This window comes from Mesoplodon mirus (genome assembly GCF_964341445.2).
Source record: "Mesoplodon mirus genome assembly, chromosome: 11".
NCBI classification, from domain to species: Eukaryota; Metazoa; Chordata; class Mammalia; order Artiodactyla; family Ziphiidae; genus Mesoplodon; species Mesoplodon mirus.
In genome coordinates this window covers 11,446,635-11,465,193 of record NC_138987.1, presented here as the reverse complement: position 1 = coordinate 11,465,193, position 18,559 = coordinate 11,446,635, and the positions used below count along the sequence as shown (strand labels likewise).

At 33.0% G+C, this 18,559-nt stretch overlaps 1 protein-coding gene across 1 annotated transcript in view; it reads right to left on the bottom strand.

Moving 5' to 3' along the window:
* LRRIQ1 (leucine rich repeats and IQ motif containing 1) overlaps positions 1-18,559 on the bottom strand; it is a 186,618-nt gene that overhangs the window by 61,315 nt on the left and 106,744 nt on the right. Inside the window, exons 20-23 of the mRNA XM_082636012.1 lie at positions 7,264-7,353; positions 6,492-6,613; positions 5,900-5,995; positions 5,557-5,639 (exon numbers count right to left, since the gene is read on the bottom strand). Of these exons, the coding sequence (XP_082492138.1) occupies positions 5,557-5,639; positions 5,900-5,995; positions 6,492-6,613; positions 7,264-7,353 (391 nt within the window). The remainder of the gene's footprint in view (positions 1-5,556; positions 5,640-5,899; positions 5,996-6,491; positions 6,614-7,263; positions 7,354-18,559) is intronic.

Sequence of the window (18,559 nt, the reverse complement as noted above, 5' to 3'; positions counted from 1 at the left end):
TTTTGGGCAAATAATCTCTCTATGACTTGATTTCTTAATATGTAAAACATGGATAATGACAGCATTTCCTCACACTATTATCATGATTAAATAATTTAACACATATAAAATATTTAGAAGAGTTGTCTAGCTCAATTTACTCAATAAAATCATTTTATTCATCAAGAGCACATAAAGAGTGCTACATTTTCAATCTTTGCATTTCAGAACATTCTGATTGAATCACCTTAAACTGATTAAACACAAATTAATTCAAATTGCTAAGGAATAATAATAAGGAATAATGATAAGAAGCAAAAAATATAGTAATTCTAGATGGGAAAAAAATCACTTGATTCTGATAGTACCCAAAAAGACCACCATGAATGATACTACTGTTACCCTCAAAAAATACACAATCAAGTAAGAAAGCCAGGATATAAGGATATTGTAAAGAGCATTACAAAGTCATTTAAATCTACTCCTCAGCAATCATCAATGGCAGGTCAATGTTGTTGTTTTTAAAATTTTTAATCTCCCAATATGACTTGCTCAGTATCTGGAAAATAGGTTTTAAATACATCTTTATCGTATAGTTAAAGAAATCCATAAGTAAGCTGACTTTCCATTACGTATGTGGCTCTGTACTCAACACTTTCTATCCATTACCTCATTTAAGTAATAATTTTATTTAGACATTATAATATCCTTAAAATTATTCCATCCCCTGTGCAATCTCTTTACAGTTTCTACAAACCTAATCTTAGCTCACTGGTTTATCTTATTCTCAGTAATGACATACTTGAAAATCTGGTTATTATCCATTTTCTGTATGTGCCATGTAGAGCAGTGCTGTAAAATAAGTTTTATGCTAAGATTGAATGACTAGCTATAGTTCATTTTTATAAGGAGTATTATTTACTAATTTAAATTTGCCTTGTCAAATATAAACATATATTTAAATGACTATAAAATACACACAGTCATACACAGAGTCAAATGTCTTTAGTGACTTTTAGCTAACCTACTGCTGATTTGGTTAACAGTTATTTATTGAACATCTACCATGGTATTAGGTTCAGGGAATTTGGTGGGGAACAAGCGGAGACTGGGTCCTCCAGGATCTTAGTATTCAAATAAGTTTTACTATTGTTTTGTTCAGAGCACAACAAAGTAACATTTGATCAAAATTATTTTAAGTTCCTTTTGGGAATCACTAAGGTAAACAAAATAAATCAGCAATAAACTTCATTTTGTCACAGTTTTGTCTAAGCTGTTCCCTTTTGATCCTTCCGTAACATTTCTTAATTACCTTATCATTTTTCAACCTGATCTCTTTGCTATATAGCCCATGAACTGTTTAATTCACATTAAGAAGTTAGCTTTAATTATTTTCTACCTGGCTTAATTCTTGGCTATAACTAAATGTTGCTAACACAGTCTCAAGCTTTTTTCTTCACTGAAATAAAATCAGCAAATATTTACTGAATGCTTAACATGTACTTGAAACTGTGCTAGGTGTTACTAACAGCTGCAAGATGATTCTAATCCCTAGTGGTGGCTGTACATTTATAACAAAATTAACCTTGTCTGCTTCATCCTGATCTTTCTTTCTTCTAACTATGAAATTTGACATGCATAAATATTATAAATGTTGGAAAGCCACGTTATGCCTTCATCCTTATATTCTTAACCCTTAAACTTTTTACCATCTGCTCTCCACCAAAATCCCTATACTCAAAACCTGTCCTCTCTCAGGAGTGCTCCACATCAAAACCACTCACTCACTCTCTTTCTCCATCTGGCTCATCTCAGTCTTGCTACCAATTATGCTATCTTTAGGATATTGACCCTCGGGTTTTCAACAACCCAGCAACTCTCACCTTACACATGATGTTCTTCACTGCAGTACTAAACTCTAAACTTCCCTGCTAAATTCCAACCCAGAACACCAGATTCTGAAATTACTTCTGTGCATGATGCAACAGTAAAAACAAAAAGACAAACAAAACCCCACAAACACAAGGCCAGTCATTACTGGCCCACACTTATGTCCATCATGAGGAAAGTAGCAATGACTTACTAGGAATAACAACAATTAGAAGCCAAAACCAAACTAAGTAAATCATGGTAACTCCTCACAATTTTAGATTCCATCCTGTGGCTTCTAATTAATTCCTCCTCCCCCTCCTTCTCCCCCTCCTCTCTCTTCTGTTTAAAGCAGATGACCTCATTTATCCTAATGGAAGTCATCAATACTGAGTGTCCCCTGATGGCTGCCCAAACTGCTTGCTTTCTCAGCCCCTTGCTTCTTCATTAATCAGCAACCTCAGCGGTATTCTTCCTCTATCTGCAACTTTCTTCAAAGAACTAACCCCCTACCTTCTGCCCTATTTTCACTCTCATCTTAAATCAGATATTGTTGACTCATATCCCTTGGCTAAATAACTATATGTACAAGACAGAAACAGGAAATATTATTAAGAGTTCGCTACTGAGCAAGTTGCTCTAAGGTTTTTCATGGCATGAAAGTTGAATTAAAGCTTCCACACTTCGTGCATTTATGCCTCACCTCCACGAGGATTAGTGCTTTGTTAGGTTTTAGGGACTCCATTTAATTTTCTATTCTCTGACTGCCCCACTTGACACCCTCCCTACCCACACAGAGCTGGTTAGTCTCCAGCAGTTTTACGAAAAATGTTGCCCTCTGGTGGCTTGAAATTTTCAACTTGGCAAGTTGTGCATGTAAGATATATACATATATATGTATATTTGAAAATTACTTGTAAATTTTTAAAGTATTTAACAGAATTTAAGTATCTAAAAATCATTTAAATTTATTAGTGAGTAATAAAAGTTTAAAATTATGGCCATTATTTTAGGCAGATTCAAATAAGTTAACAGCATAGCACAAATTGATTGCATTAATACTAGAAAATTCTTTATTCTGTAAGAAGAAAGATGGAGTTACCGAGTCTTAAATGATTTGCTCACATATACAAAATGACATAAATTCTACATCATCAACCTACTAAAGATTAAAGTATCATAATTGTAGAGGATCCCACTGATTTTCTTTTTCATCTTTAATCTTGACTATTTCTATTCTGTGTATATGTTGTGAAGGGGGAGCAGAGAAAAAGAGTGAGGAGGATTTAAAGGTCATCATTAAGTTTTACACTTCAGAATTCAAATTAAAAAAAATTGTTTTTATTTCATCAATCTAATACTATTTTGATAAAACCAAAGCAAAACAAAAGCTTAATGTAAAGACACAAAACCACACACAGGAATAAGAATGCAATTTGGTTTACAATCATGTAATTAGAGTAAATAACCCCATAAAAATTATACAGTTGCCATTTTGGACTTTTACCTAACAGGTCATGCTTTTTTTTTTTAAACATCTTTATTGGAGTATAATTGCTTTTCAATGGTGTGTTAGCTTCTGCTTTATAACAAAGTGAATCAGTTATACATATACATATGTTCCCATATCTCTTCCTTCTTGGGAGGGAGGGAGACACAAGAGGGAAGAGATAACAGGTCATGCTTAATGACCACTGTCAAAATGTTAAATTTAAGATGTAGTTGTTAACTTGGATGTCCTTTTTCATTTGTTACCCTACCATGCCCCCTTGTGACAGATAAAAAGAGGTTTAATTTTTGCTTCATAATAATTACGTCTAATTTTTGGCCATTAAAGCAATGATTTTTATGTATGAGCATATATTCCTTATTAAATTTTTTCTAAAAAATATTATTTACTATGCTGATCAATTAAAAATGTACTCAACCTAAAAAAAAAACCTCAGTTACAAGAATTAGCAAGAAACACCTATATATTTCCAGAGACAGATTCCAACAAGATAAAATTTTCCTTACTTTCACTATCACAGACATTGCAAACACTGTAAATATCTAAGAAATTAGATCTTGAACATAAATAAATAATAATTATTTGTTGAACGTTGACTGAATCGGTTCTTAAGCCACTTCTGGTATTTGAACTTGCCCCAGGAGTTTCAGTAACTTTTATTTTTCTCAAAACTTTGCTTTAAACATTGTTTTTGATACCGTTGAAAATGAGTAGAAATATATATCAAAGCAATATAACATTATCAAACTACCCCGATTTACTGAATTCCACTTCCCTGGAACTGAGAGTCTCATCATCATTAAGGGTTTGGGGTTGTATTTCCCTGGGAAACCACCACAGAGCCCTGATGAACTTAGTAGGAGTTTACAAGCGTACAGGAGGCATAAAGCAAATTGACAAACAGAGCACATATTTACATTTTCTCTAAAAATGCTTAAAATTTCAATATTTTAAAGTTGACAAACGTTTAGTACACAACAAAAAACATTATAGTTATCTCAAAAAGATAAAAGGGAAAATTAAGATATCACTAATATAATGCCAAAAAAGGAAAGTTGAAAATTTAGGAATATAAAAAACTGAGTCATCAGTAATTTATCAATGGCTAGTAAGTGCTGTGCCAACAAATAACAGTTATCACTTAGAAACCAACAGTATCTTGGTTATTTTTAGTTCTGTTTTTAAAAATTAAATATACATATTTCTTAGAATTCTATAATTGAACTGATTAAAATAATAGAAAAATTAATAAAGATAAAAATTAATCTGAGTGCTTCTTTGTATGCTGATATAAGCTAGAACTATAGGATAAATATAGATTCCTTGCTCTTCTCAGGAGTAATGTTACTTTTATGGAAACATTTCACTGACATTAAGATCTTTATAAAAGAAACTGATGAGTGAGAGAAACTCAAAACAGATAAAACAAAAAGTCATGTTACTTATATTGAGCCTATGAGTCCATGAGTAAATATAAAGTTTTAAGTAAATGCAGTTATATGAAATATACAAATAATTTTAAATTGTTTTAATTATGGTTATAAATTCATAACAACCAATTTCTTGCTCTGACATCTATAAATTACTCCACATATTAAGTAATTTTAATAAAATGATTAGAGGTGTCCAAAGAAACACAACTGATTTGAATAGTCTGGCAAATGGAATAGAAGAAAAGATGCCTTTGAACATTTCACAAGTTCAGCATAATCACAAAAGATATACACTGTGCTCCTCTTCCAAAGTGTCAAGTTGTGAAGTCTTCATAGCTGATATTCATGGAACTGATGAATTTATAGAAATAATTTACTGAATAATCAAGCAATTTAAAAACACACAAAGGAATAATCACACGAAGCAGACGCTCTTTAGAATCAACATTTGCTGAGATGAACCAGCTTCAAAACGAATTACAGCATAATTCTCCGTGCACAATAGATAGAATAATCAATAGGCAAGTAGCTAAGAAACAGGAGAAAAGTGAAAATAGCATTTAAGAGTATAATAAATCATTAAACATAATATCATAATTTTCTCTAAGTTTTCTTGTTCTTTTTTTATGGATTATTGCCTTGGACATTCTCGTATCTGTGCATTTCATTTCTATTCTCATTAAATACAATTTGCTAAAAAATAGTTTAAGAGATTTTATCTTTAATGTCAGATACATAGTTATGCAAAGATCATTGATTACCCACCTAATTTTTTCCTTAATTTCTTTGATTTCATTTTCTGTGCTCTCTTCAGCATTTGCTGAGCAGTAGAAATATCCTTAAAGCCCCTATTAAAAGATTAAATTTAATAAAGGCAAAAAATCCCCAGACTATATTTATATATGCGAATACATATAAACACACATATCTGAATTATATCATACCCAAACAAATTTGAATTCCCATTTAAGAATCTGTAATTTAACAGAGGTATGGTTTCTTAAAAACTAATAAAGGTATTCTTGAAATCTTGAAAAATATCTGCTTTGGATATTTAAAAATTTCTCAATTTCTTAATAGTTTAGTGTAAAACAGGCCGACCACATACCATTCTTCTGAAATTTTTTCTTCTTTTTCAGATTTTAGCAAACTCTTTCTGCTGGTCTTTGATTCAGGTGTCCTGGATAAAGTTCTATTTTCTGAACTAGCAATAGGAAAAAACCACACTTAACTGAATCAACACAAGTATATCAGCACTTTTTAAAACTACAAGCTGTTTATGTTGTCTCAAACTCAGAAATAAAATACATTTAATTTACAGAAAAACTTTATCTTGAAAAGTAATAAAAGTCTGCCATTAATTTAAAATGTTTACATTTCAATTACTTGAAGCATATTTCAATCCTTTCATTGAAAGAAACACAGCATTGGAATTTTTATTCTAACCCTCATCTCTACCTATATAGCAGTATTTAAAAGTTCACTTGTTTACAACAGTTAACATTATTTCACTGACACTTAAGTTTGTATTTGCTTTAATAAACTTACATCACACATTTTACTTACACTGATAACTCCATAAAATCGTTACATTTTTAACAAATTCATACCTCTTTTCATCATCTTACTACTTTTGTAAAGAGTATAATATTCTTGTCATTCATTAGAGGTTGATCCACTAAAAGAGCAATTTAGCTTACCTGCTATTAAACTGCACGTGTTCCGATGAAAACAAATTTTCTTTCTCATTACACAGCCATGCTTGAGCTGGATGACTTGGTAAATTAAGTGAAGTATCATCAGATTTTAAGGTTCCAGAGAACTTATCAGAAAAAAAAATGTACATAAGTATAAAATAAATTGAAAAAAAATCTAGCATGTATATTGTATTACTTTACATGTATATTACTGAGTAGCCTAAGGAAAACTCACATAAAATTAAAAATTATAATCAAATGAAATTTATGGAATATACATACAAATGTCCTTTGTTGTAGTCATGAGAGATATGCTTTTGGTATAGTTTGCATATACAGAATGATTAATTGCAAAGATCATGAAAAAATTCAGAAAACAAAAACTTCAAAGATTATCAAATAAATAACAGATATTGCAGTCCATTGACCTCTGACTGAGAATCTTCAGCTGTTGCCCTTTTAATGCATATTTTTGTATTTTTAAAGTGCTGTCAACTAGTGATTTTATGCAGCTGAAGCATATCTTTTTTTTTTTTTTTTTTTTGCTACTGTGAAATAAAGTGTTGAAAGAAGTCCAAAATAAAGAAAAAAATCAGGAGCAAATGAAAGAAAAGCTACATGAAAAATTACATCTGGGGATGAGGAGGAAGTCAGAGGCTTCTAAAAGTAATTGTGTTTTTCAAGTCAATAAATTGTATTATTAATCACTGCAGCAGAGCATAACCTTAAGAAATGAGCAAAGATCGAGCACTAAGAGGTTTCCATGACATGTTACCTTTGGCCAGTGCAGCTGGTTTGGAAGAAGCAGTGTTTGTGAAGGGAAGCGGGTGGAATCTAAAGCAAGCCATTCCTTCTCTAAGGCAGCCTGCACAAATAATAACATTAATGTACATAATTTAGTTTGCATAACTTTTACAAAGATTCTTTTAAATTGTCTTATATACTACACATGTTAAGAAAGTATTTCAGCATTTTTATTTAGAGGAAAATCTGCTACTTGCTCACTCTTGTGAGATGTTATGTATCTGTTTAATGCAAACATTCTAAAAAATGGGATAAGATTTTTCATCCCCAAGTGGAAAAAAGTAAAGCCTTGAGTACTCACATGCTCTAAAAAATGAGATGTGCAGATTGTTCAGTGTATTTAACTGTTTGAGAACTATGACTCTGAGCCAACTCTAGATGTAACTGAGGGAAATAATCCTTTAGCTCTTTATTATGCAAAATATAATATTTTCCATCAAACCTCACCATTAAAAATTTATAGTATTTTAACATATTAGTATCAATTTTCTGTAAATACCATCTGTAAGATAGCTTTTACTTAACTTTAGTTCAACATTTCACGAATTTTCTGAATAGATGGAAAAGAGACTTTTGTAGCAATATACAGAACATGGTTCCTGATATTATATTCTCTAGTTCAAGAGTTTGAAAGATAAAAATATAACTTTAAATTTTGGAATGATCTTAAGTCACTTCACTCTTCATCTTACAACATCTTTATTCCATTTATGTAATTTCCAAATTTATCATTCTACAATGGAAATATATTAGTTATGCTTGTGTTGTATAATTATCTAAATTTTATTCACTTGGATTATCTAATATGGTTTAAATAATATTCTGTGGTTCTATAATTGTTTTTGAATCTTTAAGAGAAAATGATGATCATAATACCAGTGAACTTGTTTTTTTAAAGTTTCTAAAATGATCAAACATATTTATGTTTAAAAAACTAGAACGACTATAATCTGAGAAGACCTAAATGCAATTTTCCATTTATACAGCTTCAGTGCTTCTTGACTGTCTCTTGAAAAACCATTGGAAAGGCAAGCCTAAGACGTCTTGACTACAGGCCAGCAGCGCAATGACAGACCATTACTTACAGCATTTAGTCTTAGGAAACCTAATCAGATTCATGTTATTTGAATATCTATGTAAAAAGGATACAGTTGTGCACCAGTACATTGTCCAGTTCCTTCTAGGCAGAGATCATTAACATATATATCACAGTTATATACCAGTTATATGTGGTTTAAGAATATATAACTGGTTTAAGAAGAGCTATTTAATGCAAAATTGCAAACAGTATGGAGGGCTCAGATTTCTAAATTCTTTCTTTTGTATGACAAATAAAGGAAAATTCATATTTATGCCAGGAAAGATCAAGGCCCAAGGCATATCAGCTATCATTAAATTAGTATTCTTACTCTGTAAAATTGCTAAAATGAAGAGAAGATGTGGAGACAATATTACGAAAGGCAATGTGCCAGAGGATTCTGGGAAGATGGTGGGGTAGGGAGCATGAGGAACCTGTCTCCCAACCTAGAAAACAGCTAAACTGGCAGAATCTGTGTAGTGTAACCATTTTGGAACTCTAGAGTCTATTGAAGGCTTGTGATGTCCTGGGGAAGACTTGGATGGTAAATTGTGGTTAATTTTGGTAAATGTCAGCCTTTAGCACAGTTGCAGCTATCTATCCTCCATTCTCCAGCCCCAAGGCAGGCAGCTATTCATGTGTCTTAGAAGTACCTTGCACACAGTTTGCAGGAGCCAGGGTGGACAATGAGGACACTGTCTTCCAAAGATTGGAGATCTGTACTCTGACCGTTGAGTGTTGCTTCTGATCTCAGAGGTACAAAGAGGTGAGTGGCACCTCCCCTATTGTTGTACCCCACCTACTAAGTGATTTCCAGAGGATTTAAAGGGCAGGTGTTCTTCCCCCAACTCTTCCCCTCTTCATTTTTCTCCTTTTTCTTTTTTGGGAAACAAACACTAAGGACTAGAATATTCATTTTAAAAAAGACTAGGATATTCAAAAGCATCTGCATATATGGGGGAAAGTCAGCATACATGCCCAGGGGAAGGCACAGGCTTAGAAAAGAAATGAGAAGACCTTGAGTTTACAACTCAGTCTGATCCTTGGCACAGACACAGACTAAAACAATCAAAACAAAAACAAAAACAATAAAAACAAAAGCAAAAAACCTGGCAAACACTGGGGAAGAGAGAGAATCTTATTTCCACAGTTACCACATTATTAGATTCAATGTCTAACTTTAAATAAAAATCACAAGGCATACAAAGAAGCAGGAAAATTTACAGCCCATTCAAAGGAAAAAAATCAACCAAAACTATGCCTAAAAAAGACCTCATGGCAGATTTACTAGACAAAGACTTTAAAATAACTGTCTTAAATATGTTCAAAGAACTAAAAGAAGGGAGAAAATGATCTATGAACAAAGTGGAAATATCAATAAAGAGACAGAAAACTTGAAAAGAAACCAAGAAGAAATTTTGAAGCTGAAAAGTACAATAACTGAAAAGAAAAATTCACTGGTAGGATTCACTAGAGGGATCTGCCTATGAGTAGGCAGATAAAGGAATGAGTGAACTTGAAGATACAGCAATGGAATTATCAAATCTAAAGAACAGAAAGAAAAAAGATTGAATAAAAATGAACAGAACCTAAAAGTCCTGTGAGACACCATCAAATGGACCAACATATGCATCATGGGAGTCAGAGGAGAAGAAAGAAAAAAACGGGCAGAGAGAATATTTGAAGAAATAATGACTAAAAGTTTCCCCAATTCAATAACAGACCTGAATATAAACATCCAAGAAGCTCAATGATCTTGAAGTAAGATGAACTCAAAGAGCCCCACACCAAGACACATTATAGTCAAACTTTCAAAAGACAAAGACAAAGAGAGAATCTTGAAATGACCAAGTAAGAAGCAACTTGTCATGTACAAGGAATCCTCAAGATTATCAGCAGATTTCTCATCAGCGTCCTTGACATCCAGAAGGCAGTGGGCTGATAAATTAAAAGTGCTGAAAGAAAAAAAAACTGCCAATCAAGAGTCCTATATCTGGCAAAACTGTCCTTTGATTTGAGGAAGAAATGAAGACACTCCCAGATAAACAAAAACTGAGAGAATTCATTACCATTAGATCTGGAATGAAAATAATGCTAAAGAGAGTTCTGCAGGTTGAAGTGGCAGGATACTGGGAAGCAGTTAAAAGGCATATGAAGAAATAAAGATCTCAGTAACTACATGGAAAATTATAAAAGCTAATATTATTGTATCAACAGTTTGTTCTCTCCACTTTTTAAGATACTAATACATTTAAAAACAAACAATTCTTAGTTTAAAAGCTAGTATTATTGAAAGTTTGGTTTGTAACTCCACATTTTCTTTTCCACGTGATTTAAAATACTAGTCTATTTAGAGAAATTATTAGTCTGTGTTTGGAGCACACAATGTATAAAGATGCAATTTTGTGACATCAACAACTGAAAGGGGTGGAGATGTAGCTATAAAGGAGAATAATTCATGGATGCTACTGAAGTTAAGCTGGTGTAAATGCAAATTAAGGTGTTTATAACATTAGAATATTAAGGGAGAATGAAGAGTTATTGTTTAACAGGTATATAGTTTCAGTTTTGTAAGATAAGAGTTCTGGATATGCATGGTGGTGACGGTAGCACAACTTTATGAATATACTTAATACCACTGAATGCACACTTAGAAATGGTTAAGATGGTAAATTTTATGTTATGTGTATTTTCCCACAATGAAAAAATTGGAAGAGAAATTTTAAAAGTAATATGCTATCTGAGGAGTGACTGTGGAAAGGGACTAATAATGCCAGGCAAGGAGCCTGACTTATGCACTAGTTTTTATATAAACAAACAACTTTTTTTTTCTTAAACACCTGCCAAACCACCTCTTTTTATACTCTCTGGGACTCCAGCGGTTTTCTTTCTGCAGCAGGACAAGGTCCCACAAAGCACAGTGATTTCTTTGCTGTATCATATAGATGATGATGGAGGTTTCTTCCTTGGAAAGGCTACATGAAGTTTGAGGAAAAAAATTAGTTCTTTAAATTGATATCTAAAAGTGCAGAAAAGCTTGAAAATACTTTTTCTTGGTTTTTAATATAAGGTCACAAACTTTTGTTAGATTCCAGAACAATTCTTTTTTTTTTAATTAATTTTTTTTGGGGTATAGTTGCTTTACAATGTTGCGTTAGTTGATTCCAGAACCACTGTCTCTTGGAAATTTCTAGAGACATAAATAGAAGGTTTAATATAAAATGCTAAAGATACTTTCAGTAATTACATAATCTCAACCAAAAATATTACCAAGACTATTGATTTATATGAGTTCAAGCTTATTAATATCAACTATATTTGGCAGTACCTAGTATGTTGAGGAAAAAAATCTCAAAATGTCAGGAGGAATTGGCCAAGATTATAAATATACTACTGTTTAAAAAAATGTATATTAATATATCATGCTTACTACTGGACATTTATACAAATTTCAAGTATTGCTTAAGAAAACCTTCTGTTAACTTACAACTGAGAATTTGGAAAGCTTTCTGTTTATTAGAAGACTATTATCAAATCTACTTACACATTAAAAATAAACTTGAACTTAGATAAATTTGTAACTTTGTACTCACAATTGAACATTTGAACAGATAAACATACATTTGACTTTTTATCAGAGAAGAAATTATTATCCTATAATCCAACTTTGAGAGACTAGGAAATAAGGTTATCAGAAGAGCCGGGAATAACATTCATGTTTATTTGCATATGTATGTACAAAATTTTTCATACCAACTAATATAATCCTTTCATTTGACATATGAAACTAGAACCAGATTTGCTGTAAGCCACAAGTTAGTTAGAGTTGAACAGGTCCTAGAAATTCTAAAAGCCATGTCTTGGTCTCGTTTTTATTCTTCACCATCCCCAACTCTGAGTCCCAATACTTTCCTCCTCTTCTATCCAAGTTGCCTCATGCCATTTTCAAAAGAATTCTTTCTAACATTTCTTGATAACTTTTGTAGCACCTCAGAATCCTTACAGTTTGGAAATTTGGCCCATTATGAATCTCAAATCTCACTTTCTAAACCCTCTCCTCCATTCTCAACTTTTGATACATCTTCAGGTTATCTATCAGCTAAGTTTGGCCATATAACTGTGGCCCTTGAAATTCGTCTGTATAATTTTTCAGTTTTCTGAACCATTGGAGCCTGACAGTCATGTGCCTTTTATCACAAAAGGTACTCAACAATGAGCTGATAGTCTGACTTCACCACTCTCACTTCCTTCTGTCCACATACCTAAATAAGGCAATATGATCAGTTAATATGGCTGTCCCCAGAAAGGGATCATACCCTTGCAGCTACTTCCTAGGTAATGATTATGAAAAAATACATGGAGGATAATACAGTCCTATTTTGACAACTCTGGATTCTCTCCTGATCATTCCTGGGCATGAAACATATTTCCTTTCCCTAATAGGATGTCTCAGGCCAGCATGATTGACACATCCTCTGGGTGCAGCCTGGATGTTTTCCCCACTCCCATTCTCAGTCATCCTATGGGGCGGACAAATGCCACCTGGAAGGTGTTCTGGTCATAGATCACCTTCAGACATTTAAGGAAACACCATTATGGTCCTGGAAAGCATTCAAGTCAGCTTCAATTCACTGGCCAGGGTTGTTTTAGATGGCAGAACTGCCTTCAACTTCCTCCTTGCGGGCCCAAAAAGAGTCTGTAATAGCTAATACTTCCAGCTGTACCTGGATTAAAGCCTCAAGTCTAGTGGGAAGGTCAATACAGAAACTTAAAGAGGAAACGCCTGGGGTATTGCTAGTATCCTTCATTAAATGTATCATGAGGATAACCTAATGGATTTTGTCCTAGCCCCTGTCAGATTATTCAGAGTAGCCACTGGAGTGGGTACTTGTGGGAAAATTTGCCATGTACACATGAAGGGTACATATTGTTGGGAGATAATTCTCCATAGGTCTCTAACATTTCTTCATGACTTATGACATTTTTTGTTCTGGACTATCTTTCTAAGGATGTTAATATAGCTAACAGACTTGGAAGATACAGTATTTGAGTGATTCCTTCTGGAGCAGAAGGAAAAATTTGTTTGCTGTCTGGTATAAGAAAATAACTATTTCCTCTGGAGCATAGGATGAACAGGTTTGTTAGCAGCCTTTTATAAAATATAGGGTTTCCTAAGCTTCTGGATTCCTAAGGGGGAATTCCTGCCTATGGAACCTGGGGCAAAGAGAATAGATAAAAACATGACGCTTCTGCTGCCTGATGTGACAAGTAATAAACGTCTCATTTCTTCTGCCAGCATCCATGAAAGTGTGGCAGCCTAACTTGTTAGACTGCATGCAGGATACAATCTCAGATCCCTCAGATTTCTTGGAACTTAAAAAATTAAGGTTAACTCTGCTTAATAAAAACTAAAACAAATTGATCTTCGTTATCAGTGTCCCCTTGGTTAACCATTTGTAAAATGAAAACACATTTCAGAGAGGCAACAAACGAATATAAAGACTTCATGGCAGATTGATCCAGGCTTTTTGTTTGAGGCTAATTTATTAAGACAATTTTATATTTACTTCTTTTATAGCTGAAAATATTCAAATATATTTCTGACATCTCCTAAACTTGGGGCCATGTTATATCTGTCTATGTACTTACCCTAGCACCAAGCACAGTATCTACCATACTGTAAACATTCAGTATTTGTTGGCTGGGAAGGAAAATATAAGTTTGAATACATGTATATCACTACAACTCTCTTGTGATAAATCTTAAAGAAAAGTATAGACTATACCAAAGGCAACTATTGTTATGACCTAAATAAGTGATAAAAGGGAAGTCCTGGTTAGATATGTCTTACAGTTGTATAGAGGAAAGTAAGAGAAAGAAAGAACAAAAAATATAGGGACACTTTTGTAATCTGATTATGTCATCTGAAGTTGTAAGATGATTTTAAAATGAAGTGATGGCCATAAAAAAGGGAGTAAAAAAAAATGTCAAAGGAAGGCAAGGTAATAATACCTTCTTAATTGGTATTTAGCTTTAATTCTTAGCTCCCCTAAACTATAATCTCTGTATTACAAACAAATTCATCCATTTAAAACAAATAATACATTTAACTCCCTTGCTCAAAACCCAATAATAATGTTCTATCACATTTGAAACAAAATTCAAAGTTCTTGACTTCATATCATAGGCTTTATGTGAACCGTCCCCTGACCATTTTTCTGTTTCTTCCCTATCTCTGGTTATTCTCCACAGCTAATCAGTTCTACTTACTGTGAATTTTCTGTTTCTTTAGTATACTAAAAAAGTTCCTGTTTCAAGGCTTCCATACTTGCCCTCCACTTAGCCCAGCACCACATTACCCAATGGCTATCCCTTCACATTATTTTCACATCTCTATAAAAATATTTCACCTCATGTAGGCCTCCCATGATTGTCCAATCAGATTCTATGCTCTATCTCTTAACTTTCCTTATAAAAATTTTTATAGTAATTTTCAATATCTTATAGTATTCTGTATATTTATATATTTATTCACTGTCTGTCACCTTAAGTGAATGTAAGGTCACTGAGGTCAGGGATTTTATCTCTTTTGTTCACTGTGGTGAGAACAATGTCTGAAACACTTAAAATCATCACTGACTTGAAATATTTATAAACACTTCATTTTGGACATTTTATTCTGGTATAGCTTTAATTAGAATTAAGATTCGTCTGAGAACAACTATAAATATTGGATTAAAAAAGGAGCTGAAGGTACTCAAGAACAATTGAAGCAGTCAAGACTTAAAAAGCTAAGATCCCAGAGAATAGAGTCTCATGCGGATATGAACCCTGTATTTCCTGCCACATTTTCCCTCAGGGAAAGCCCCAATTTTATTAACAGGAAAGAGAAGCCAAGCAGAAATCTAAGGCCTACTTGTAGCAGTTTCACTGGAATGAAGGGATAGAGGTTAAAGTGTAGGGATGCCAAGGCAGTTAGGACTGAAGGACCAAGATCCCTGAGAGGAGAGAACCACTGAAATGTGAGCTCAAAGTCAAGTATAAAATAAACCCTTCATATGTTTGCAAATTCCAAGTAGTATGTGTGTTGGAGAGATACCTAGACTCAAAGTGCAATAGCAATAGCTGGCATGCTAAAAAGCTAAGAAGAAATTTCTTTAGTCATTTGATGCTATGGAGAAAGGGATTAGAATTCAGGAAAAAACAAGGTGAAGGTAACCTGGTAAATATTCCATTCTCAGTTTAGACATTATATTGGCTCAACCCTAAGAGAAACCAGAAATAGAGCAGCCCTAACAAAGCTTAAAAATAAGCCTCAAAAGGTTCTCTGTCTATACAATATCTGCCTGTCAGAACAAAATTAAATCCTCTTTAGAGAAATAAAACATCTTTCAGTGTCTTTATACTTTTTACATATATGTCTGATACTTAATCAATGACTAAATGCTAATAAAGAGAATTGGCTGACTCAAAATATTGGGTTGGCCAAAAGGTTTGTTCATTTTCTTCCATAAGATGGCTCTAGTAGTGCTTAGTTGTCTTAACTTCATTTGAAACAATTTTTTTTAGATTGTATTGTGACAGATGTCATATCAGCGTGCATTAAAAAAAATCAAAATTGGTGAATATTTGTGTAGCCATTTAATATTGAAGATGGAAAAAAAAAGCAACATTTTTGGCATATTATGCTTTATTATTTAAAGAAAGGTAAAAGCACAACTGAAATGCAAAAAAAAGATTTGTGTAGTGTATGGAGAAGGTGCTGTGACTGATCGAATGTGTCAAAAGTGGTTTGTGAAGTTTCGTGCTGGAGATCTCTCCCTGGATGATGGATAGACCAGTTAAGTTGATAGCAATCAAATCGAGACATTAACTGAGAACAATCAATGTTATACCATGTGAGAGATGGCCAACAAACTCAAAATATCCAAATCAAGTGTTTAAAATCAATTGCACCAGCTTGGTTATGTTAATAGCATTGATGTTTGGGTTCCACGTAAGTTAAGTGAAAAAAAACCTTCTTGACCATTTTTCCACATGTGATTCTCTACTTAAACTGGTCCATTTTTAAAACAAATTGTGTCAGGTGATGAAAAGTGGATACTGTATAATGATGTGGAAGGGAAGAGATTGTGGGGCATGCGAAATGAACTACCACCAACCACACCAAAGGCGGGTCTTCATCCAAAGAAGGTGACGTTATGTATATGATGGGATTGGAAGGGAGTCTTCTATTATGAGCTCATTTCAAAAAAACCAGACGATTAATTCCAACAAGTACTACTCCCAATTAGACCAACTGGAAGCAGCACTCGACAAAAAGCCTCCAGAACTAGTCAAAAGAAAATGCATAATCTTCCATCAGGATAATGTGAGACCACATATTTCTTTGATGACCAGGCAAAAACTGTTACAGCTTGGCTGGGAAGTTCTGATTCATCTGCCATATTCACCAGACATTGCACCTTTGCAGTTCCATTTATTTCAGTCTTTACAAACTTCTCTTAATGGAAAAATTTTTAATTCCCTGGAAGACTGTAAAAGGCACCTGAAACAGTTCTTTGCTCAAAAAGATAAAAAGTTTTGGGTAGATGGAATTATGAAGTTGCCTGAAAAATGGTAGAAGGTAGTAGAAAAAAAGGGTGAATACGTTGTTCAATAAAGTTCTCAGTGAAAATGAAAAATGTGTCCTTTATTTTTACTTAAAAACCGAAGGAACTTTTTGGTCAACCCAATACAAGATATAAATTGTTAATAGAAATAAACTTACAAGTGATCCAGATGTTGCAATTAACTGAGAAAACTTTGAATATACCATACTCAGTATGTTCAAGAAAATATAGGAAATGATAGAAAACTTCAATATATAACTTGAATTTACAACAAATAATCAAGTAGAAATTCCAGAACTAAAAAACAGAATAACTGAAATTAGGAATTTAATAGATAGGCTAAAAATGATTAGATAACTTAAGAGAGATGATTAGTGAACTACAAGATGGGTCAGTAGGAAACATGCAAATTAAAACACAGAAGTAAAAAAAGAAAACAATTCAGAAAAGAGTCTAAGAGACACATGAGAAATGGTAAGGGATTCTAACATATGTGTTTTTGGAGCTACTTTACCTCAGAGAAGAGAGATAATGAAAAAGATTAAATATTTGAAATACCTCTGGCCTAGCAATGTCCAAAACTGATGAAAGACATCAACCACAGATTTAAGAAGGCACATAACCTCCCCCACTCCAAGCAGAGTACATACAAAGAAAACCACACCCATGCTGAAAAACAAATACAGGGCATAAACCTTAAAAGTATTCTGGAGAGTAAGAGTTGGAAAGAAGTATCTTCAAAGAAGAAAAAATAAGACTTATTACTGACTTTTCAATAGAATCTATGAGAGCCAGAAGATAATAAATATGGCATCTTCAAACACCAAAAGCCTACCTGGAATTCTATATCTAAAGAAGATATCCTTCAAAGTTTTAAGTAAAAGAAATTTTCAAGCAATCAAAAACTGACCTGAACTCAAATAAATATGAAAGAAAGTCTTTAAGGTAAAAGAAAATGATGGAAGCAAAATAATGCAGGAAGGAATGAAGTGCATAGAAAGAGGTAACCATAAATTAACAAGCTAATGTGAGAAATAAAGGAAAAACAAAAATACCTGATTAAAGGGAAAAAAAGGTAAAAAGAAGCAAAAAGGAACACAGAACTAACAGGACAAATGGAACACAAACAGAAAGATGATATACATAAACCTAATTATACTCTCAATTGAAATAAATTTAAAGTCTGAATACATTAATAAAAAATCAAAATGGAATATAAAAATAAGCAAAATCCAACTGTATACCCTTATAAGAGTCACAGTTTCAATATAAAAGCAACAGAGATGTTTAATGGGAATGGTTAGGAAAACATGTATTATAAAATTACCAGTCAAAAGAAAGTTGCTGTAAATATGAAGATATCAGAGGGAATGGCCAATAAGGCAATTAGTTAAAGAGGGAAATTAGAGTTAAAGAGTGAAATTTTATCATTGTAAAAGGGTCAATAATACAATGACTTAACTATTCTAAACATGTGTACCCTAATAACATATCCTCAAAGTATGAGGCCAAATTTGACAGAACTAAAAACTGATTTAGAGAAACCCACAATCTTAAGAAGAGATTTTAGCATTCTC